At 48.8% G+C, this 24,677-nt stretch overlaps 1 protein-coding gene across 1 annotated transcript in view; it reads right to left on the bottom strand.

Moving 5' to 3' along the window:
• Positions 1-5,759: 5,759 nt before the first annotated feature.
• LOC140428422 (DEP domain-containing mTOR-interacting protein-like) overlaps positions 5,760-24,677 on the bottom strand; it is a 111,986-nt gene continuing 93,068 nt past the window's right edge. The window contains exon 9 of the mRNA XM_072514850.1: positions 5,760-8,747. Coding sequence (XP_072370951.1) covers positions 8,622-8,747 — 126 coding nt within the window. The 3' untranslated portion in view covers positions 5,760-8,621. The remainder of the gene's footprint in view (positions 8,748-24,677) is intronic.

The raw sequence follows: 24,677 nt of genomic DNA on the forward strand, positions 1-24,677 counted from the left end.
GTGTGGCCCATGGGCAGCACAGTGGTTAGCAATGCTGCTTCACAGCGCCAGGGTCTCAGGTTCGATTCCCAGCTTGGATCACAGTCTATGCGGAGTCTGCACATTCTCTTTGTGGGTTTCCTCTGGGTGCTCCGGTTTCCTCCCACAAGTCCCCAAAGATGTGGTTGTTAGGTGAATTGGACATTCTGAATTCTCCCTCAGTGTGTGGCGACTAGGGGATTTTCACAGTAACTTCATTGCAGTGTTAATATAACCCTACTTGTGACAATAATAAAGATTATTACTACATAAATAACCTGAGCCAGTATAGGAATTGAACCCATGCTATCAGCGTCACTTTGCATCACAAACCAGCTGTCCAGCCAACTGAGCTAACCAACCTCCTTGCAACACAGTACTTGATACCAACCAATAATCAGTAGCCTGGAGCATTATTAATGGAGGACACAGATTAAGGTGATTGGAAAAGGTTTACGGAGCGATTATTTAGGATTTGGAGTGCACTGGCTGGGAGGGTGGTGGAGGGAGATTCAATCCTGGCCTTGGAAAGACAATTGAAAAATTACCTGAAAAGAAGAAGCTTACAGGGCTACAGGGGAAAGGCCGGGCAATGGGACTAGGAGCTTGCTTTTACTGCAAGCCAACACAGGCATGTTGGGCTGAATGGCGTGTGCTGTAACTATTCTCTGATTCTATGTATCCGGCTTTGTTATCATAGAATCTGTACAGTGCAGGAGGCCATTCAGCCCATTGAGTCTGCAGCGACCCTTGGAAAGAGTACCCTACCAAGGCCCACGCCCAAACCCTTTCTCCTTAATCCCACCTAACCTTTTGGCACTTAGGGGCAATTTATCATGGCCAATCCACCTAACCTCACATCTTTGGACTGTGGGAGGAAGAAACCCACGCAGACATGGGGAGAAAATGCAAACTCCACACAGATAGTCATCCAAGGCCGGAATTGAATTCGGGTCCCTGGTGCTGTGAGGCACTATGAGGCAGCAGTGCTAACCACTGTGCCACCATGCCATTATCAACAAAGAGAACAACATAAGGGAATTTTATTTCTACATGTTTTCCTGTCCTCAGAGGGGCAGTGCAGAGTGATCTTATTTTGTATCTAACTTTTGTAAGGGCCACGAAGAATCCAGCACGAGTTTTAAGGATACAAAGTAATAACGTTTATTTACTATAATAATATATACATAACAGTAGCAGTAACTTCCCTTGCTACCTTCTCCTTCCTGCTGGTTCCTGAACTGGCCAGCTTATTTATACTAGGAGTTTCTCCGCCCCCCTCATTGGGGAAGTTCATACTCCCATAGGATTGTGGGATAGTCATTAGTCCCCAGCCAATCGTGAGTAGGCAGGTTATAACACTAACCCACACTGCATCTACCCTGGGAATGTTTGATGGGGCAGTTTAGAGGGAGCTTTATAGATAACCTCAGAGCACTAACTCGAGTCGGGACTTCCGAGTTCCACCTGCAGCAGTCATTTGGAAGAGTGGGATGGGAAAGTTTGGAGAGCTGAGAATTTTCAACGGATCTCCAAATTTTCCCTCCCTGCCCACAACAATGCCCACTGGTGTCAGGTGTAGTAATATAATTAGGGCCTAGTTTTAAGCCCCCAGAACTGCTTAACCCACACCCTGTACTCCACACCCCAAAACTCCACCCTATACCTCCGGAATCTATTCCGGCCCGCCCGGTCCCAGCTCCGATTCACCGGACGTCAGGAAGAAGGCCTCGTCTGAGGAGACCTCAGCCAAAAGGACTCCGGGGAACTAGAAAAGGTCACCCGCTATGGCACCCCTGATACAGAGACCCTCAGAACCACCTCACCCGGCACTCACTACCAGAGGTAGTTGTAAAACTGTGAGGAAAGTATACGCCGCTCCAGGAGTGATTCCACCCAAATTAGGGATATAGTATATTAAAACAAACTAGTATTAAACTACTTTTAAAAGGGGGAAGGGGCTGTTTAGCACAGGGCTAAATCGCTGGCTTTGAAAGCAGACCAAGGCAGGCCAGCAGCACGGTTCAATTCCCGTAACAGCCTCCCCGAACAGGTGCCGGAATGTGGCGACTAGGGGCTTTTAACAGTAACTTCATTTGAAGCCTACTTGTGACAATAAGTGATGTTCATTTCATTTTTTTCATTTCAAAAGCACAGAAATATAGCTTACAATTGCCAGTTAAACAATGCTGAACAATAAAATGAAACACCTGCTACCGTGTTTAACTCCAATCAAACAAAATCTACCTCAGATCAAAACCCACTTTTAAATAAAGTTAGTAAACAGAGAGAGAGAGAGAGAGAGATCCTGTAGGTAAACAGCCTGCAGATTCTAGACTGTGCCAGACGACTGTTCAACTTGACACCTTTTTCAGAGAACTCATTTTAAACTGACTGTTTCAGCCCTGCTACAGACCTGGCTCCTCCCATTAATTACATCAGCTTCATCCCACTCAAATCCCATGGCCTAATGACTTAAGTTTAAACACAATGGGCAGGATTCTCCATCGGTGGATGCTGATATCAGGAAAGACGTAGAATCGGTCATGAAGCCAAAATCATGGCCGGCGCCGGGCGCCCACCAGAATGCAATGCTCTGTGGCTCGACAACGGTGCCAATACGTTCTACTCCACAAATACAGAAACCGGAGTTTGCATATCGTTAGTGAGCCTGACCCTGTACTCTCCGGGGCCTCTGTGATGCTCCGCCTCCGCCGGGAGGAAATACAGGCACCGTGGCCGATGAGAGACAGAGAGGAGATAGGACATACAGAGGCCCGACTGTGGGCTGGCTGGGGAGGGGGGGAATGTCTGATGGGCCCAGAGGGGGCGGCAGCGGGAGGTGATAGGGGTGACCAATGGATGGGTCATGGGGTCGGATCATGGGATTAGTGGCACGGTAGGACACTGGTTAGCACCATTGCTTCACAGCGCCAGGGGCTTGGGTTCAATTCCCGGCTTGGGTCACTGTCAGTGCGGAGTCTGCACGTTCTCCCCGTGTCTGTTTGGGTTTCCACTGGGTGCTCCAGTTTCCTCCCACATGTCCCGAAACATGTGCTTGTTCGGTGAATTAGACATTCTGAATTTCCCCTCTGTGTACCCGAACAGGTGCCGGAATGTGGCGACTAGGGGATTTTCACAGTAACATCATTGCAGTGTTAATGTAAGCCTACTTGTGATACTAATAAAGACTATTAAAAATATATTATTACATCCCCTCCCATGAACATGCCCCCAGGCCCTGGGTTGGCAGTAACAGCGTGTGTGGTCCATGGGAGGATGATGTCTACCCGCTCTCAGATGAGCTCTGGTGCTCCGTACCGTTTGACAACGTCTGACTCCTGTCCACAGTAGAACTTTCCACCTGGATGATCTCTGCAAGCGAGCTGTCAATTCCATCACAAAGTCCCACTGAACCCTTATGATAGCGGAGGTGGGGACAGTGAGGAGCAGGGGGTGATGAGGTGGAGGGGGATGAGGGTAGGGCGGGTACCAGGGCGGTGATCGCTGACTGAACTGGGGTCCCTGACCCATGTCCACCCCCAACGTCTGCTCACCTCCCTCCCCGCCACCCAGCACCCACTCTACAGCCAGCCCAGCTCATCCTTCACACCCTTCTGACCGAGTACTAAGGCAGGTTGAAACGTTGTGAACAGGTGAACATAAATCTGCAGGTGTGTGCCCTAACCCCTATCATTATACTGTGTGGTGCATCTGTACCAACTTAACTGGTGTCTACCTTTTTGGCTTTATAGGCCCTAGCTCTCCACCTAGGTGGAGATCCAGGTGGTACATCAGGAGTGGAGGTGGCCTGCTGTGATTGCCACCCTGTGACTTGGATCCCCTTTGGCAGCTGACCTGTTCTACCCGCTGCCCATCAGATGTGCCAGGGACAGGAAGAGGGCGGGGGTGAGTCCAAGGCACTATGGTGTTCTATGGGGGGGATACCAAGGCACTATGGTGTTCTGGCACCTCCCCTGTGGGAGTCACCGGCACGGGCCCTCACCTACTCCGAGTGTCGAATAGCCCTGGGCTTCATGGGATGGGGGTGCGAGCACAGCTAATGTTTGAGTCTCCCCCGCCACCTGGCACTGCCAGTCCTGGAGGCCTGCTTCTGTCCCAACCAAGATCTCGCAGCCATGGAGCACAGGGAGTGGACCACCTGCCGGTGGAAGTGCGCTACAACACAATATTACTGTGCCACCACCTTCTGTGTCTGTGCCATGTCAGCCAGTGTCCAGGCAATATCGGTGATGCCCTCAGCCATGCCCAGCTGTGACTGGACCATGTTCTGGAGTGCCACTGCAATGTCCAGGTGGCTCTAGTACATGGTTACCTGTAACAAGGCATCCCTGTTCTGGGCCTCAGTCACCGCCCGCACAGAGTGCCCCAGGTCTTGGACATCGCCTCCAAGCCTCCACCACAAATGCCACCCATGCGGTGTTGGCCTGGGTGGCATGCATGGTGCCACCTCCTGTTCCTGCAGGTGGTTGGACTCCTCCAACTGTACTTGCAGGCACTGGATGGTTGCTGACACCCACTCATGCAGCCCCTGGCTCTGCAACTGCATCTCCACTATCGATGGGACCGCCCTTTTCAGAAACCCGAAACATGTTTGGACGGCAGCTGGTCCCTGGGGTCAGGCCGCCCTCCGACCGTCCGCCTCATCGGGGGTTCCTCCCACCACCTGATGTTCCATGGCACATGTGTGGTACACCCAGGAGCCTCTCCAGTAAAGTGCCAAACCGAGGTGAGTGTCTCTGGGATGGTGGAGACAGTTTGTGTCGGGAAGTCAGTATCGTCCCCGGACTGGTGCTCTGGGGTATCTCGGGCCATGGGTCAAAGGTTCCCATCTCTGTCCAAGTCCTCTTCCTCGCTGTTATCCACTTGGGGTTGTGGTCAGGGGCAGGGGACACCAGAGGGACCTGCCTCACCACCATGAGATCCAACAAGACACAAGACATGACGCATGAATGGATCGCAGGTGCTGGTGGAGAGGGGTGTGGGGGTGGTGGTGGAGGGGGGTGATGGGGGTGGTGGAGGGGGTGTGTGGGTGGTGGGGGGTGGTGATGCGCATGCCATGGGGAACCACAACTCAGCAGGGTCTCACTTGCTCGCCGGATGCCGATACTGACCTCTGCCCCAGCGATTGCCCTTGCTCCAGGCCCACCTACCAGTGCCCGCTGTTCTGCTCCGGTGAGGGGCCGCAGGTCCGGTGGCCCCCGTTAAGTCATTACCCTTCCCGGTGGTTGTCGGCCACCTTCTCCTGGGGGCAGGGGTGAGGAGACAGAAAACACATATTGTTAGACAGTCAGATGTATGCAGCGCATGGATGGGTACCTGGTGGACTTCATGGTCGGGGCACCCGCCATGGCGGCCAGTACGGGTGCTTGAGTTCATCGCCCATGGACTGGGGTGCCGCTCTTTGTGCTGCCAGCTTGTTTGCTGGGATGAGTGTGTGTGAAGAGTGGAGTGCTTATAGACGGCTGCAGCTTGTTAGCCTCTCGAGTGTCTCTAATTATCTACTCCCCAGAAAGCAGAACAAAACCTCAATAGCCTCTCCTTGTAAACATAAGCATGGTTTGAAATAACAATGATCTCACTTTTACAGCCACAAAGTCTGTCTGTCTTTTAAATCAGGATTTTACAAATATATTACCGTAGCAGATATGCACACGCCCTAATCCAAGTTTTAAAAATATTATTGCACCAGATACAAAGAATACAAATATATATACTAATTTCTTACATTCATCACAAATGTCTATTTATTGGGATTTTCAATCTTTTGCAAAACATTTTGCATCAAACAAACAAAAGCCAAAAGATAGCTATAGGCATTAATGTACAACAGTACAAAACAATAGTATTACATAATTAGGAACAAATAAGGCCGGGTTATTCTGGGACAAAATCCCGAAAATGTTCCTTCCACGGATAAATGTACTGCCTGCACTCGAGCAGGATACAGGCAACGTTACAGACCTACATCTCACCCATAACTACAAAATGACAGAATAAGAACACAAATCCCCGAGAACTCCAGTGCGGAGACAAAATCGACTAACTCTCGCAGGACAATTTAAACTTTCTCCAGATCCAGATCAGAACAGTCAACTATCCTGTACCTTCGAGATGGCTAAAGGACAAAGACAAAGAGAGGAAGGGCACAACCAAACCTTAATAATCAGCGTAGAGTCTCCCATAGAAGAAGTAAAAAGGGAGCAACAGCAAGAGCCAAGAGCAAGAATCCAAACTTCTATCACCCCAGCTCCCAATTTGCATTCCCCAATTCTGCTCCAGCGGGAGAACAGTCTCCCGAATGGAAAATTTTGCCCTTCTGTTATCATGGGTGGATTTCTCCAGCCCGCCGCACCAGATTCTCCATTTCGCCGGCTGGTAAATGGGGTTTCCCATTGTGGGGCAGTCCCATGCCATCAGGAACCCCCCGGGCTAATGACAAAATGGAGAATCCCAACGGCAGAGAATTCAGCCCGACATCTTTTATAATAGACTCCAGCATCTTCCCCTCTATGGAGGCTGGATTCTCCGATTCTGGGGCTATGTCCCCACGCTGGCGTGGGTATGGAAATGGCGTAAAACAGGCACCGATTCCCAGCTTGCCTATGGGCTAGCAAGACAGCAGCGTAGAGGACCTGGATCTAGCTGCCGAAATGCCCCAGAGAATTGCTGGGTCCGTGGCCGTGCATGCGGACGGCGGTGGCCTGCAGAGGCTGCGCCGTGCCACATGGCGGAGGCAGTCTGCCGTCCTGGCCCGCAAAATAGTGCCCCCCTTCGGCCGGTTCGCGTGCCCTAGACCATTCCCCCCCACAGTGCCCCCCCCCCTCCCCTGCCCGCAGATCGGCCCTCCCCCGACTGTGGCGGCTCTGGACTGAGTCCGTAGCCGCCACGCCGAGTTCCCGACGGGTGAGACCACACGTGTCCCACGCCGTCAGAAACTCGGCCGATTGGGGGCGGAGCATCGGGGGGGTGGGCCTCAGACAATGTCCTGAGGCCGTGATATGTGGGACGGCGTACGCCTAGAGCATTGCGAAAGGGGTGCCGCCGCCGATTTGGTTGGGAACCCGGATTCTCCGACCATTCGCCGCACCCATTCGGCATCGCCAACTGGAGAATCCAGCCCTTGGCGTCAGGCTAACTGGTCTGGAATTCTCCATTTTTTCTCTCCCTCTCTTTTCAAATAGTGCGGCTACATTTGCCACCCTCCAATCTGTAGAAGCCGCCCTAGGGTCTATAGAATGTTGGCGGATGACCAATTCTCAGGCCCTGATTTGTCAGCCTGGCCTGCTGTTTGTTCCCAACATTTTCTGCCTTTATAGTTCGCATCGACCGGATTGAAATATTTCCCTTTACATTTTCCCTTGATCTTGAATCTACTTTGAATATATGGTTGGATTTATGGTTTGAAAATCTCCCTTTTCCACCATATATGAAAGATCTCAAGGGTTCGGGGAGTTTCTTGCAGCACACAACACAAAACCTTCCATAATATGCCACTTACCTCACTCATTAAAGAGGACATGATTAGTTGCAACATTGCCTAAACCTCAAATATTCTAAATGAAGACACCTTACCGTCAGTCAGTCTTCTTTTACAACTGCACTTCAAAATTGCTGAATAAATGTAGCCTGAGAATGCTTGTATTGTGTGAAACGTCTTTGGTGACAGCATGAATTTCTTTCTAATGAATCAATTGGGATGTGGCCCAGGGCTCTGGAGCAAAATATTATGTCAATGAAGTGAACACATTGTAAAACATATATAAAGTGCCTCTGACTGGCAGTTTTGCATCATTAAACAGGAGTACAGAGAGGCACACATATATCGTGCCTTTATAACCTTTCCTTTCTCAGGATAGGTGAGATGGGCAATGGAAACATTGATGTAGAACAGAGCGAGTGCCCCTTGGAGAGGGCTGCTGGATTTGGAAGAAACTAGTTAAAACCCAATTCTGCTAATTCCATGTTCAGATAAGCACGGATTGTTTTCAATGGTGACATGGAATCTTGGACCAGTGCCAGCTTTTCATTTTAGTAGGGAAGTGTGACCTTGGTGCTTCCGATCTGGCCTGGCTCCAGGCTTCTTTCAGTGGGAGGTCACTTTATTTCTTGCAAGTGTCACATTCCAACAAAGATTACAGGACGGGTTTTCAAAATAGCATAAAGTTACTCAGAGATTTAATTGGATCTCTAAGAACTGCAAAGCTATTTCCACACCAGGTGAAGAAAGTTGGTAAGCCCAACGAACAAAAGATGTCAGCATAAATCACACTTTCCAGGGCAAGAAAAAGTAAGCAAAGAAAAGAAAAATCATAAATATACAATAAAACAGATCAAAAGTGCGTGAACACTTCCCCAGCACGTGGATATTGGCTTAGAAATTACTGCTGGCGTTAATACTCGACAAATATTTCACACATTTGTATGACATTTAAAATAAATGAGAAACATCAAGCAAATGCTCAAGCCTTTGTCTCGTATATTTGTCAAGAATGATTTCTAGGCTATAGTATTTGAAACCATTTTGCTCTCTGAGAATAGATGTGAAAATCAACCATCTTCTTGATCAAACATCATCTTCATCATTCAATTGCTTCCATAACTTCCATCACTAGGGTGCGGGGTCCGGTCATGATAATGTTGCTGACTGCTTTGTAGTCCAAATGCATTACGTGCCTGCTGTTCACAGAAACAACAAACTGTCTGACCTGATAGAAAATAGAAAATTCATGTGAAAAATGTGCACATGTAAATGTTAAAATATACACTGCATGATAGCGTTCACACTGCAGCATTGAGCTATTCCCAACTCCGCTCTTTACTCAACCTACTTGCGATTGAATCCACACATTGGGCCAACAATAGCTGTGAATCTAGGATCTGAGTGAACAGGGTAAGTAACTGTGTATCTTCTTAACAGATCAGATTGAAGGTCTATACAATGAACATCGCGAGGAAGTGCAGGTGAAAATGGCGAATTCTATGCCAAAACAGGTACAGAAAGCAAAATAGAGGGCCGAATTTACCTGACCTCACGGTGGAGCGGCAAGAAAATAATGGGGTCAGGAAGCTCCACCCTGCATTCTCACTGCTGAGGAACTTTACCAGGGACGGGCATGGGTGCATGGCCACACAAAAGCGGGGAGCAGCTAATTTAAATAATTAAGACCCTAATTAAGGGTGGCATAAATGGGCGACCCACCAATATTTTGCCAGAGGGGGTGTGAGCACCCCCCTCCTCCCCGTGGGTGTGGATGCTGCCAGTTCCATGGATGTGGCGTCTCTGCTCGAGATTGGTGCCAGCAGCATTGCTGGAGACCTGCCTGCCATTCTTAATTGGTCGGTGAACATCAATTAGGAGGCTGTCTCCAGGAAAATAGCTCTGCTGCTCTGGCTTCCAGCAAGTGCAGGCTCAGGACCCCATTTGGTTCCAACATCGCAATCCCAAAGTCCACAGGAAGTTAGAAGAATATCAGCTTTGATCTTATTAAATGGTGGAGCAGGCTTGAGGGGATGAATGTCCTACTCCTTGCTCCTAATTCATATGTTCATATCCTGTCAAAGAAAGTGGAGGAAAGGTGTGTCAATCAGTTAGAGCTATTCATAGTACCAATAGCAGAGGCTTTAGCAGGGGCAATAGCAGGGGCTGGTTTAGCACAGGGCTAAATTGCTGACTTTGAAAGCAGACCAAGGCAGGCCAGCAGCGCGGGTTTAATTCCCGTACCAGCCTCCCCGAACAGGCGCCGGAATGTGGTGACTAGGGGCTTTTCACAGTAACTTCATTTGAAGCCTACTTGTGACAATAGGCAATTTTCATTCACCTCACTTCATAGCTCTTAATCGTGTCCAAATCAACATACAGACATTAAAAAAGTTAAAGAGTGAATAGCTTATAACCTCATAAAGATGTCAATCAATCAAAGGATCCCTCCCTTCAACCTATGGGTAAACAAAACCTCTGCTAAGCCAATCCTTCAGTGCACCCTGGAGCTCAGCTAGACATTCATAATGAGGCCATCTGAAGAAATGTCTGGTGGTCTGTTATTATTATTGGTTTTGTACATAGTGCATACTGGGTTCGTGGGCATGGAGGATGCAGGTGGGCATGGAGGGAGTATGGGTTATACTTTGAAACTTACCTGTCAAAAGGTTCCTGAAATCAGACCCTGGTTCACAATACCTCAGAGGTGATGTGAACCATGGGTCCTTCCAAAATGAGTATAACTCCATGAAAATAGCAGTGGGTCTAAAATGCCAATCCCAAAATGGAGTGGCCAGGGGACAGATTCCCAAGTGTGCATTCGGTACCTGCATCCTTACCCTGGTGCCATAACCATCCCACCATTGGGAATGTAAATCTCAGGATTGTGCCCCTCCCCACCATTTTTAAATTTCCCCTTCCCCCATTCTGACATGTACAGAGGCACAAACGTTAATGCCAATGTTTTTGTTTAATGTTTCTGCTATTTCTGAATTTCCCATTGTAATTTCACCTGTCTTTGCTCCTAATGGGTCCAGGTTTCTTTTATCAATGTTGTCTTATTTACGTTCCTATAGAAATGTTTATGATTTATTTTTCTATCTCTTGCTAGTCGACACTCATATTCTCTTTTCTCTGTCCTCATCTATTTCTTGGTCCTCTTTTCAGAATTCGAAATTCTTCCCAATCCTCAGGCTTACTACTTGTTGTGTTATGTACGGTGGGCTAACACAGGCTGCAACTGGATGCAGCTTTAACCAAAAGATACTCTAGACCTTGAAGTTAGTTCAATCTGATTTATTGAACCAGTAGCACAGTTAGCACAGTTCTCTATGAGTTGGACTCTCTACTAACCTAAGTGTGGTTACTCTGTCTGACTGAACCAGACTAGCTCTTAGCCATGTGCTGGAGGTGTAATACTGTACATACACCCTGACTCACTCTGTAGATGTTCATCAGTGTAAAGAGGCGGAGTGTGAGTGCCTCGTGCCTTTTATAGTGAGATACCACCTCCTAGTGTCCTGCCTGCTCATTGGTCATGTCCTGTTCTCTGTGTTCATTAGCTGCCTGTCTGTCTGTATATCATTATCTGAATGTCTGCGTATCATGACATCTCCCTTTTTAAAAATGTTTTGTTGGCACATGGGAACGTACTTACAAGTGGTGGCATATATTAACATATTTACAAGCGGTGGCATATGTGAACGTATTTACATGTGGAGACAGCTGTCTAATGTGAGAAAACATGGACATAGCAAACAAAACAAATGTTCATAAGTCCAGTCTCTGGGGTTGCATCTGATCCTTGTCGACCGCCAGAGAGGTGGTAGTGGGGACGACGGCGCCTTGACAGGCGGGATGGAAGCCTGACTGGTGGCCTCGTAGTTCGATGTATCAGGAGGTGGCAAAACAACGGACGGAAACGGAGAAGAAAGCAGTTGCGGGCAGGCAACTTTGCGCAGTGCCAGTCTGTTTTGTCGCACGGCAGAACCATCAGCCGTACGTACAACATACGAGCGGGGCGCAGCCTGTTGAACAACGACAGCTGGAGCAGACCAGCCACCATCCGGTATCTTGATCCTGACAGTGTCTGCCGGGGATAACACGGGCAAATCGGTGGCATGAGCATCATAGCCCTGCTTTTGCTGGTTTCGGAGCTGCTGCACCTTCTGCAGCACCGGGAGGTGATCCAGGTTGGGCAAGTGTATGGCGGGAAGTGTTGTCCGCAGGTCCCTGTTCATCAGGAGTTGAGCCAGCGACATGCCAGTGGACAGTGGGGTCGCCCTGTACATAAGCAGTGTGAGGTAGATGTCAGAAGCAGAATCCGTGGCCTTGTAGATGAGCTGTTTCACAACGTGCACCCCATTTTCAACCTTCCCATTGGACTGCGGATAGTGTGGGCTGGAAGTGACATGGTTGAAATGGTATGACTTGGCAAACATAGACCACTCGTGGCTGTTGAAGCACGGGCCATTGTCACTCATGACAGTGAGTGGGATACCATGCCTGGGGAACGTCTCCTTACAGACCTTGATGACGGTCCGAGCTGTGAGGTCTGAGAGCTTCACGACTTCAGGGTAATTGGAGAAATAGTCAATAATCAACACGTAGTCACGACCATTCGCTCGAAAGAGGTCGATGCCAACCTTGGACCACGGGGAGATCTTGATTTCGTGCTGCTGGAGCATCTCCTTGCTCTGCGCTGGCTGGAAGCATTGACAGGTCACACAGTCGAGGACCATGTTCGAGATATCCTGGCTAATACCGGGCCAGTAGACAGCCTGCCTGGCTCTGTGTCTGCACTTCTCGATGCCCAGGTGTCCCTCATGGAATTGACGGAGCACCAAGCTCTGGAGACTGAGTGGAATGACAATCCGGTCCAGCTTGAGGAGGATACCATCAATCACCGTCAGGTCATCCTTTACATTGTAAAATTGAGGGCACTGCCCTTTCTGCCAGCCATTGGCGAGGTGGTGCATGACACCGGGCAAGAGGGGATCTTTGGCTATCTCCTCGCGGATACGAACCACCTTCTCATCAGACGTCGTGAGGGTGCTAGCACACAGTTACACCTGTGATTCAATCTGCCGGATGATTTCCAGCGGTTCATTAGGCAATGTGATGCAACGGGACAATGCATCAGCGATGATGAGCTCCTTGCCAGGCGTGTACACTAAGTCAAAGTCGTACCTTCTGAGTTTGAGGAGGATGCGCTGCAACCGAGGCGTCATGTCGTTCAGGTCCTTGTGGATAATGTGGACCAGAGACCTATGATCCATCTCGACAGCGAATGTCGGCAGGCCGTAGACATAGTCGTGAAACTTGAGAATGCCAGTGAGACGACCCAGGCATTCCTTCTCTATTTGCGCATAACTTGTTTCGGTGGGTGTCATGGCCCTCGATGCGTAGGCTACACCCAGGATGAAGTGTAATCGCGTTGAAGCAGCACCGCACCGATGCCATCCTGGCTCGCATCAGTCGAGATCTTCGTCTCCCTGTCAGGGTCGAAAAATGCCAAGACGGGTGCAGTGGTGAGCTTGGCTTTCAGCTCCAACCACTCTGCCTGATGTACTGCCTTCCACTCAAAGGCAGTGGACTTTTTCACCAGGTTTCCTGGGGGCCATGGTGTGTGAGGCCAGGTTTGGAATGAACTTGCCCAGAAAATTGACCATGCCCAGGAAGCGCAACACCGCCTTCTTGTCTTCAGGGATCTTCATGGCTTCGATGGCCTTGACCTTGTCTGTGTCCGGGCGCACGCCCTGCTGAGAGATCTGGTCACCTAGGAACTTGAGTGTCGACATGCCAAAGCAACATTTGGACCTGCTCAGCTTCAAGCCATTGGCATGGATACAGTGGAATACCTCCTGGAGACGGAAAACATGCTCTTCAGGGGTCGTGGACCATATGATGATGTCGTCCACGTACACACGAACCCCTTCAATGCCCTCCATCATCTGCTCCATGATACGATGAAAGATCTCCGATGTCGAGACAATGCCAAACGGCATGCGATTATAGCAGTATCTGCCAAACGGTGTGTTGAAGGTGCAGAGCCTTCTGCTGGACTCATCCAGCTGGATTTGTCAAAATCCATGAGACGCATCTAACTTGGTGAAAAAACTTGTGTGTGCCATCTCACTGGTGAGTTCCTCCCGCTTCGGGATGGGGTAGTGTTCACGCATTATATTCTTATTGAGATCCTTGGGATCAATGCAGATGCGCAGGTCTCCCGAAGGCTTTCTAACACATACCATCGAGCTGACCCAGTCAGTCGGTTCGGTTACCTTGGAAATGATGAAGATCCTTGAGCTGTGCCTTCAGGCGCTCCCTCAGCGGAGCCAGGACCAGCGTGTTGCGTGGACCACTGGCTTGGCATCAGGTTGTAGCAGAATCTTGTATCGATATGGCAGCGTGCCCATCCCGTCGAACACATCCGGATACTGAGCGAGGATGTCATCAATGCCGGCCTGAAGATCCACATTGGAGGATGTCGTTGTGTAAACCCGCTGCACGAGGTTCAGCTGCTTGCAGGCCTGCGCGCCAAGTAGGGATGCCCTGTCTGGCTTGACAATTTCAAAACGTAACCGTGCATGGGTTCTCCGGTTGGAGACAAGTAGATGGCAGGATCCCAGTGCCGTGATGGCATTTCCGTTGTAGTCCAGGAACCTGCAGGCTGCTGGAAGGACATTGGAGGGCTTCTTGATGGGTTTGAAATCTACCTGTGAGAGGAGGTTGGCAGACGCACCTGTGTCCAGCTTAAACTGGATGGAGCAGTAGTTGACCTGCATCACCGCACGCCATTCGTCCGCAGAATCCACAGCGAGGATGGATTGAATTTGTGATGAGTTGGATGTGACATATTCACATTTGGTAATGATGCCCACACAGTAGGCGGAGTCCAGGCATTCTTCCTCTGGATCCGTTGTACTGCCAGGATCAGAATCCTGCAATCGTTGTTGCACACTCTGAACGTGCCGTCGTCAGAATTGGGAGCGCTTGCCCCTGATTGATGGTGCAGACCTGCTCAAGGCTGCATAGTGTCCAGACTTCCCGCAGTTTAAACATCGCCTGCCTCTCGCAGGGCAGTGTTTTTTTAAGTGGGCGTTGCCGCAGTTCGAGCACGTCATGTGGCCGGCGTCCTGATGCTCCGCGTGTCGTCGTACATGCGCAGTGCGGGTGTCGGCCACTTCGTTATCCCGTTCGCATCGCGCATGCGTGGGGCCCTGGGAAAAGCACGCAAAATGGCCGCTTTCATCAATGCTGAGGCGCTGCATCTGGGAGATGGCCCGCACACTCTCTGCCTCGTGGGAGGCAAGTTTCTCATTTTCAGCCGATTTGTACTCGGCATAGCGATTTTTGGTGTGCTCATGCACTGTGCATGTTTCAATCGCAACTGGCAGGGTCATATGCTCAATTTTCTGTAGCTGCTCTCTCAGAGGATCAGAGTGAACTCCAAAAACGATTTGGTCTCTGATCATGGAGTCAGCAATATCACCAAAGATGCAGGACAGCGCTAGCAGGTGGAGGTTAGTTAAGAAGGAGTTGAAACATTCATCTTTACCTTGTAGGCGCTGTTTGAATATGTAGCGCTCGAAGATTTCATTGGTGTCCACTTCACAGTGACTGTCAAACTTGTCTAGGATGGTCTGAAACTTTGTCTTGTCCTGGCCTTCGGTGAAGTGAAAAGAGTTGAAGTGTTTGATGGCTTGATCACCCGCTGTTGAGAGGAGAAGCGTAATCTTCCTCGCATCAGACGCACCCACGAGGTCTGAAGGTTCGATGTACAGCAGAAACCTTTGCTTTAATGTCCGCCAGTTGGCACTGAGATTGCCGGAGGTCCTGAGCTGGTGAGGAGCCTGAATCTTCTCCATGGTTCCGGGATACATTCGCTGGTCGTCACGGAACGGACTGAGGTAAACCACCTAGATTAAGCAGTCTCCGGGTACCATGTTGTGTTGTGTAATCTGGGATAACACAGGCTGCAACTGGATGCAGCTTTAACCAAAAGATACTCCAGACCTTGAAGTTAGTTCAATCTGATTTATTGAGCCAGGAGCACAGTTGGCACAGTTTTCTATGAGTTCGACTCTCTGTGAACCTAAGTGTGGTTACTCTGTCTGACTGAACCAGACTAGCTCTTAGCCACGTGCTGGAGGTGAGATATTGTACATACACCCTGACTCACACTGTAGATGTTCATCAGTGGAAAGAGGCGGAGTGCGAGTGCATCGTGCCTTTTATAGTGAGATACCATCCCCGAGTGTCCTGCCTGCTCATTGGTCATGTCCTGTTCTCTGTGTCATTAGCTGTCTGTCTGTACCTGTCTGTATATCATTATCTGCATGTCTGCATATCATGACACTACTCTTTTTGACAACATCATAAGCCTCTTCTTTTGATCTGATGTATAAGACCATAACTTCCTGGCTCCCCAGCATAAGTTTTAGTGGGGTTACTCAATGATATACTGGGGAATCCATCTTGGAAGTTATAGAGTTATAGAATCTCTATCGTGCAGAAGGAGGCCATTTGGCCCATTGAGTTCATCAACCCTCTGAAAGAGCACGCTACTGAGGCCCACTACCCCCCCACCCCCACCTAACCCGCACATCGCTGGACTGTGGGAAGAAACCAGTGCACCCAAAGGAAACCCACCCATGCATGGGGAGAAAGCGCAAACTCCACACGGACAGTTACCCCAGGCCGGAATTGAACCCGGGACCTTGGCGCTGTGAGGCAGCAGTGATAACCAGTGTGCCATCCTGCTGCCCAATCCATTCTTTTCCTCCCACCACCTCTTCCTGCCCCATCCCACCTCTTCCCCATTCCATCCAACCCAACCTTCCCCACCTCTCCCATCCTTCCTCCCTCAGTTCCCATTTCCTTCCTCCCAACGAGCCCATTGCTTCCACCCGTATCTACCCATCTGTCTCCTCCCCTATCCCTCTCCCCTACAACCTACCTGGAGGTCTGTGGGACCAATCCTGGGTCAAAAGGCACCTTTTCATAAGGGATGGGTTGCACCTCAACAGGAGTTTCCACATAAGGGTTTTGCAGGCAATTGTCCAGAAAGGGTAACTTCCCCTGGCCAACTGCAATGGGCTAGGAACCAGCCGACCAAGCAATTTAAATCACTAACTTTGGGTGGTTCTGCTAGTTTTACCCTCATAGTTACACAGAGTTAGAAGGGAAAAAAAGCACTTCAAAATTCAGAGTAACCATTTTAGAGATCCAGACCGAGCCTACACACACGATCACCCAGATCTCATCCTCCCCCCACCCCAACCATGCAACCCCACCCCAGTCGGGTCCCAGCCCTGCACCGGACACAAGTTCCCTCCTCTTCCTGATTCAAACCAGCCCCCCCCCCCCCCCCCCCCCCCCCCACACACACACATACATCCCTGACTGACCGCCCTGGTCCGACCTCTTTCTGTGCGATTTTTAAATTTAAAAAAAAAATTATATGTGTTACAAATTATGTATTAATTCTTTTAATGCTAACCATTACTTAACTACCATAATAGATTTTTTTTTTAAATTTAGGGTACCCAATTCAGTTTTTCCAATTAAGGGGCAATTTAGAGTGACCAACCCACCTACCTTGCACATGTTTGGGTTGTGGGGGCAAATCTCACGCAAACACGGGGAGAATGTGCAAACTCCACACGGACAGTGACCCAGAGCCGGGATCAAACCTGGGACCTCAGCACCGTGCTGCCCTACCATAATATATTTTAATGTAGTTTTGAATCTACCTTCACCACCTGACCCTACGCACCCGCGGTTGCTGTTTAGATTTAAGGACCTGGTTTCAGGCTAAGCAGTTATGATCTCACTGAATGGCAGAGCAGACTCGATGAGCCAAATGGCCTCCTTATATTCCTATGACATATGGTCTAACGAAAGCACTCTCAAACGCAGTATAAAATGATATTATCTATTGGTCACTCTTCCCTACAGCCTCCATTACTAATGTTATTAATTAACCCTTTCTCATTGCACAATAATAATTCCAACATTGCCTGTTCCCTAGTTGGTTCCTTAGCCTGTTGATCTACAGAATTTTCTTGCATACATTCCACAAATTCATCCGCCATATTATTACTGAAAATGTGATTTTCCCAGCCAATATAAAGATTAAAGTTCCCATGATTACTGCATTTTGTTTATTACATACACCTCTAACTTCTTGCTTTATACTCTGCCCTGTACTGCAACAATTGTTACGAGCTTTGTAAACTGATAGCTTTGACTTAATGACTCTTATTTGCTAAACTTGGGGTAGGAATTCCAGGAAACATATCTTCAGCTGATTTAGATTTTTATTTTTCCTTTACAGGGCGAAGGCATCACTGGCTAGTCCATCATTTATAATAATAATAATCTTTATTAGTGTCACAAGTAGGCTTACATTAATACTACAATGAAGTTACTGTGAAAATCCCCTAGTCGCCACACTACGCACTGAGGGAGAATTCAAAATGTCCAATTCACCTAACCTGCACGTCTTTCAGGATTTGTGGGGGGAAACCAGAGCACCCGGAGGAAACCCACGCAGACGCGGGGAGAACGTGCAGACTGCACTCAGCCAGTGACCCAAGCCGGGAATCAAACCTGGGAACCTGGCGCTGTGAAGCAACAGTGCTAACCACTGTGCCACCGTGCTGCCCAATTTTTATCATCCATATATAATTGCCGTCAAGGTGGTGGTGAGCTGCTCTCTGTGTGGTGTAGATGCACCTATTCTGCTGTTAGGGAAGGAGTTCCAGAATGTTAACCCAGCAACAGTGAATGCATGGCGATATACTCCCAACCCATGATGGTGTGTGGCTTGGAGGGGAAATTACAGCTAATGCTGTTCCCATGTGGATGCTGCCCTTTGTAAGGGTCCTTCCTGATGATTCCCTTAGTTCCCCTTTCTTTCTTCTTTACCATTATCATTTTGATGCATGGATGCTTAATGGATAGGTATCTTTAAGTAAAGCAGCAGAGAGAATGGGGAATTCCAAAAGTTGCAACAAAGTATATGGTGCTAGTTTAGGGCAATACAACTCAGACTTTATGGCACCCAAGAGATGGGGTGAGACTCGGTTCAATTGGTTGGCTGGTGGCCATTAAATTGTCCAAAAGGCCATATTTTGCCTAACAGCAGGTGGTGATTAGATCCTGCCTGAGTGGGATGATTTCCTGATAGCTAAGGAAAGCAGAGTCGGGTCCCTGGACACTCAGGGGAAAGGACCTCCTCTGTCTCTCTCTTGTGTTTTCTCCAGAAAGCTGCTGTATTTCGGAAACTGCAGAGACTTGAATGAATCTATAGTGAAAACCATTACAGACTGGGAAGCAGAAATCTCAACCTGAAAGCCTGGTTTCAAGGACAGTGTGCTAGAAATAACCATCAGAAACAAATTTTTACTTAATGCTTTCACTTCCCTCTTCCCCTCTATGCTTGTTTGTCTTGTGTGTGTGCACGTGTTGTATAGGTTGTGGTTGCAAGTTGAATTGGGGGATTAGGAATTAGATAATAGTTAGCCAGTTGTATTTGCTGCATATTTAGTTATAGTTATTGTTATTAATAACTTAATTGTATTTAAATTTACAAACCTGGTGACTGTAATTATTGAGCGGCCAAGGGCCAAAGGCTTTGAGCATTTTTCTAAGAATTATTGGATAATTCAATTGTGCTGCGAAACTGGGTCAAGAGGGGCAGGAATTGACCGTGCTTTCGCCCAGAGTGTTGAAACACCTTGTCCTTCTCGATGGCACAGTTCATGGGTTTAGAAGGTGCTGTTGAAAGAGCCTTGGTGAGTTGGTTCAGTGCATCTTGTATGCACTGCTGCCACTGTATGTCAGTGGTGGAAGGAGTCAATGTTTAAGGTGATGGATGGGATGCCAATCAAGGTGTTGCTTTGTCCTGGGTGGTGTACTTCCCAAGTGTTGTTGGAGCTGCACTCGTCCCAGGAAATAGAGAGTACTCCATCACGCTCCTCACTTGTGCCTTGTAGATGGTGACAGGCTTTGGGGAGTCAGGAGGTGAGTCACTTTGTGCAGAATTCCTAGCCTCTGACTTGCTCTTGTAGACACACTAGGCTGGATTCTCCAATTGCCGACGTCAAAATGGCATTCGGCAATTGGCTGTAGAATCCGTTTTGACGGCGAAATCGGGGGCCGTGCCTGTTTTCAGATGCTCTGCCCCTTCCAAAATAGCGGCATCGGTGAGTAAGCCGCACGCCGTTAGGACAGCCTCAGGACGTCACCTGAAGGCCCTCCCTCAATGCTCCGCCTCCGATGAGCCGACTTCCGACGGTGTGGATCACTTGTGGTCTGAGGTTTCATCAACTTCGCGTGGCGGCTGCGGACTGTCCAGCGCCACCACAGTCGGGATGGGAGCCGTTCCGCTGGCCGGGAGGGGGGCGGCTTTGGCGGGGGCTGAGGGGACTGGTGGGGGGTGGTCCAGGGGTGGCAAGGGGGGCACTATCTGGCAGGTCAGGTCCACGGGCGGCCGGCGCCATGTTGTACGGCGTGACCGCTGCAGTTCGCCGCTGTGCGCATACGCGGCTATGGACCTGGCCATTCTCCATCCATAACTGCAGGTAAAGCCAGGGGTCTTACGTGGCGCAGCTGCTAGCCCCCCACGGGGCGGAGCATCGGTTTGGGGGCACTGGCAACGTTTTGGTCGTAATACTAGATACATGCTCCAGACATAACCATAAAATTGGAGAATCCAGGCCAGTATTTGTATCCCTGGTTTATATTCAGGTTTTGTTCCGTGCTAACATCAGGATGTTTATAGTGGGGGGGGTTTCAGCAATGGTAATGTCATTGAATGATGTTAGAACCCTTCCTTTTGATTTCCCTCAGTTCCTATTTCTTTTGTTTTGTTTTATTATTTTTGGTCCATGGACTTATAATCGGAATGCGCTATAAACAGCGGACTTAAGCTGAGGCAGCCTGCTAGTCAGGACAGTGTGTTCCAAGATTTGTTTTTGGCGACGAGAATACAAACTCATCGGCGCCCAGGGAAATTTAAGGGCCAGCTTTGGAAGCAGTCAGTTCGATTGGCTGGCTGACAACCTGTGGGTTAGCCGGGGACAGTGTTCTGGCTGACAATAAGTTAGTGATGGGTCCTGCAGGATTTTTCTGAGAAAGCTGGTCAGGAGTGATTACACCTTACCTGGGTCACTGTCCGTGTGGAGTTTGCACATTCTCCCCATGTCTGCATGGGTTTCACCCCCACAACCCATAGATGTGCAGGTTAGGTGGATTGGATGCGCTAAATTGCTCAATTGGAAAAATAATAATTGGGTTTTCTAAATTTAAAAATAAAAAAAAGCGATTACACCTTGAATGAAGAAGGAACTCTCTCTCTGCTGAAGTAAAGGACTGCTTGAATGCTCCAAAACTCTTGAGTGCCTGGCACATCTTTACTACCTTGTTGAAATGATCTTGAATCTACAAAGTACAGGCCTTGCCAGAGAAAATCCTCTGAAACTTAGAAGGAAGAAGCACCAAAGCAATAGCTTGAACTAGACTTTAACTGAAAACCCTCGGGTCAAGTGGGGCTGCAATTGACCACACATTAGAGCAGGGATTCGTGACAATGTCTTATTTTTAAAATAATTTTATTCCGGCCATTTTCACATATACAACAAAATCAAAAGAATAACCAAACAACTCAATAAACAACCAACATCCACTCTGCCCCTGCTCCCGACAACACCCACTTCTTACATCCCACCTTCTCCATTTTAACCCCCTTACCCTCCCCCCACCCCCTTGCTGACCTTAAAGAAATCAATAAAGGGCTTCCACCTCCGGGTGAACCCATCTGCCGGTCCCCTCAAGGCAAATTTAACCTTCTCCAGCCTCAGGACTTCGCTCACCCACATCCCCATCTTCAGTGGCTCTGAGTCCCGCCACCCGAGCAAAATCCGTCTCCGGGCTATCAGGGAGGCAAATGCCAAAACATCGGACTCTCTCATCCCCAGACTCCTGGGTCTTCCGACACCCCTAATATCGCCACCTCTGGACTCCGGACCATGTCCAAACCAGGGCATAGGCTTTAACCAGAACCACAGACATCCCCTCCAACTTCCCATTCACATATCTCCCCCCTGGATCGGCCACAATACTCACCACCTCGAACGCAATCCGCTTATTGACCAACATCGCTACCCCCTTGTCTTCACATCCAGCCCCGAATGAAAGAGCTGTCCCACCCATCCCTCTCTCAGCTTAGTCTGGTCCCCTATCTTCAGGTGCGTCTCCTACAAAAAAGCCATGTCCGTCTTCAGTCTCCTCAAATGCATGAGCACACGCAACCGTTTAACCGGCCCATTCAACCCTCTCACATTCCATATGACCAGCCTAATCCAGGGGGGAGGGTCCCCCCACCCCTTCCCCTTCCGATCAGCCATATCCCTTTTTGGGCCAGCCCTCGGCCCGCATCACATGCCCCTCCAGGACCGCCCTCGGATGTCCATCACCATCAATCTCTTCCAAACTGCGCCACACCAGCCACACCCATGTCAGCAACTCTCCCTCCCATCCTCAAGCAACTCCCTCACCTCCTCCTGACAACCCCCACTTCACTCCCGTTAACTAGTGCGCCCAGTTAGCATGGTGGCCCCCACCCAAAGCCTTCAACCATCCTACCTCCCACCAATTTCCCTCCCCAACCATCTATCCCTCAAGAGTAACAGAAGGCACACTCACCATCACTGCTCCCCCATCAGAATCAGAAGCTGCCACAGAAGTCCCACCACCATACACTTTAAAGAACATCCAAAAGCTCCTCCAAAGTTCAATCTCCTCACTCTCCTCCCAGTCATTGTCTCTCATAAATTCCATTGCCTCCTCTGGCGTGTCAAAATAACTCTCTCATTTCTGGAAAGTGACCCACAGGCAGGCTGGGTACAGTACCCCAAACTTCACCTCCTTTTTGAAGAGGGCAGCTTTAATCCAGTTAAACCCAGCCCCCTCTTCGCCAGCTCTGCACCCAAGTCCCTGGTACACCCGCAGCTCGTTCCCTTTCCAGGTACACTGCCTGGTCTGCCTCGCCCTTCGAGTGGTCTTCTCCTTGTCCAGAAAGCGGTGCAACTGCATCACCATCGCCTCCGGAGGCTCGCCCGCCTGCGGCCTCCTCCTCAGCACCCAGTCCACTTCTAGGGGCCGACCAAAGACCCCCTCCCCCATCAATTTCTCCAACATCTTTGCCACATGCACCGCGGCCTCCGCACCTTCAATGCCTTCAGGTATCCTGACAATCCTTAGGTTTTGCCTTCCAGAGCAACTCTCCAAATCTTCCACCTTCTCGCTCAGCTTTCTCTGGCTCTCCCGCATCGCTCCCATCTCAGCAATCAACAAGGCCAACTTCTCCTCATGCTCCCCCCATTACCTCCTCCAGGCCCTGGGACACCAGCCTCTGCTCCATTTGCTCGATCCCAAACCTCAGCGGTTCCACCATCTTGGTTAGGTCTTCCAGGGCCTCTTTCCTCTGCTGTCAAAATGTATCATCCACGAAATCCAACAACTGCTTCGTCGACCACTGGGCAGGCAGCACAGCCCCCTTGCCCTCCTCCATCTTTCCCTGTGGCGCACCACGAAAGCTCTCCTACTCCAACTTCTTTCTTGTGACGCTACTCATCTGCTGATCCATGCACGAACCACATCAGAGGAGTATTACCCTCCCCAGGCACTCCTGTACCTGGGAAAAGACCAAAGAAATCCACCTTGAGCGGGTGCCACCAAATGTTCATTCCATGGCCATCACCGGAAGTTGGTTTGTGACAATGTCAAGGGGAGATGATTGGATTCTCTCTTGTTGGAGATAGTCATTGTCTAGCACTTGTATGGTGTGAACATTATTTGCCACTTATAGGTCCAAGGCTGAATGTTTTCAAGGTCTTGCCGTATATGAAACTTTGTGGTCCTTTATTTTATGTACATTGTTTTGTACTAACTTTCCAATATAATGGTAATTTAAAATATCACGTTGGAACTATACTTTCAAGTTGAATAGCTTCTTCGGGAATGAAGAAGAACACACACGAGAATGCATTTACGAAATATATAAATTGGTACCCTTATATAGGGTTATCTCCTGAACTGTGTGATCCTTAGCCATATTTCATTACAGGTTGTAATTCATACTCAGTACTCAAACTCAATAAATATTAATGTAAAGATAATATCAATTGGGGTAAAATGTCTGGTTTTGAAAACATTTTTAATTGAGGTATAAGATTAAAATGAAGTTGCTAGAAGTGCAATAAAAATTATATCCTCAAGGGTTCCTCTGAAATGGACACAACAAATAAGTTTATTTAAATGGAGGCTATTCCTCAGTTTAATGATAAAGCTGGTGTGCACTTGTGCCTGCTCAAGATTATGATCAAGATATCAATATGCTAATAGTTATCTTCGATACGGACAATCTGCTGTTAAATGGTTGAATATTATACTGAGTACAGCAGCATCATTCTGTAATCCACTATGCGGATTTTTGTCACACAGCAGCCACCAGTAACAGCTGTATGGCAGCAGCCATCAAAGCAAACTTAATTCAGGAAATTCGAGATTGTCTTTGCTTTTGATGGGAGGGTGGAATAACAATAACTTCTGCAGCGAGCATCTCCGTGAAGCAACACAGATGTCTCAAGAAAGTGTGGAGTGGAGTAAATCATGGTATAAGTCACTCATCCCACCATTCCCAGAACCTCTGCACCATTATAACTCTATGTTATAATGGTGAACCTATGTTAAAAAGATCCCAGCTTCACTGCTCGTCAGTGTTACAGGATCCATACAATCACGCAGCAGTCCTAATAAAGGGGCCCCTCTCTGGTGTCGCTCACAATCTGCTGTCCAGGAGGCCTGACGCATTAATGTCATACTCAACAACCTCGAAGTTGAAATTTGTAAACAAATGAAAATATAAATAATTGAAACCCGAATGCAAAGGATTGTCAAAAATAACTGCAACCCAGCAGTAACACACTTCACCCAGCAGGTGGGGCAGCAGAGAACCATGGATGCAGAAATGAGCACCAAAGCAATTGTTAATCACATTTTCTGTGGAAGGTCACTGAAGATCAGGGTTGAGTTTTGTGAGTAGCAACAGAATATTAATATATCTTTTCAATAAAACACAAAATCC

Source organism: Scyliorhinus torazame, chromosome 8 (genome assembly GCF_047496885.1).
Source record: "Scyliorhinus torazame isolate Kashiwa2021f chromosome 8, sScyTor2.1, whole genome shotgun sequence".
Lineage (NCBI taxonomy): Eukaryota > Metazoa > Chordata > Chondrichthyes > Carcharhiniformes > Scyliorhinidae > Scyliorhinus > Scyliorhinus torazame.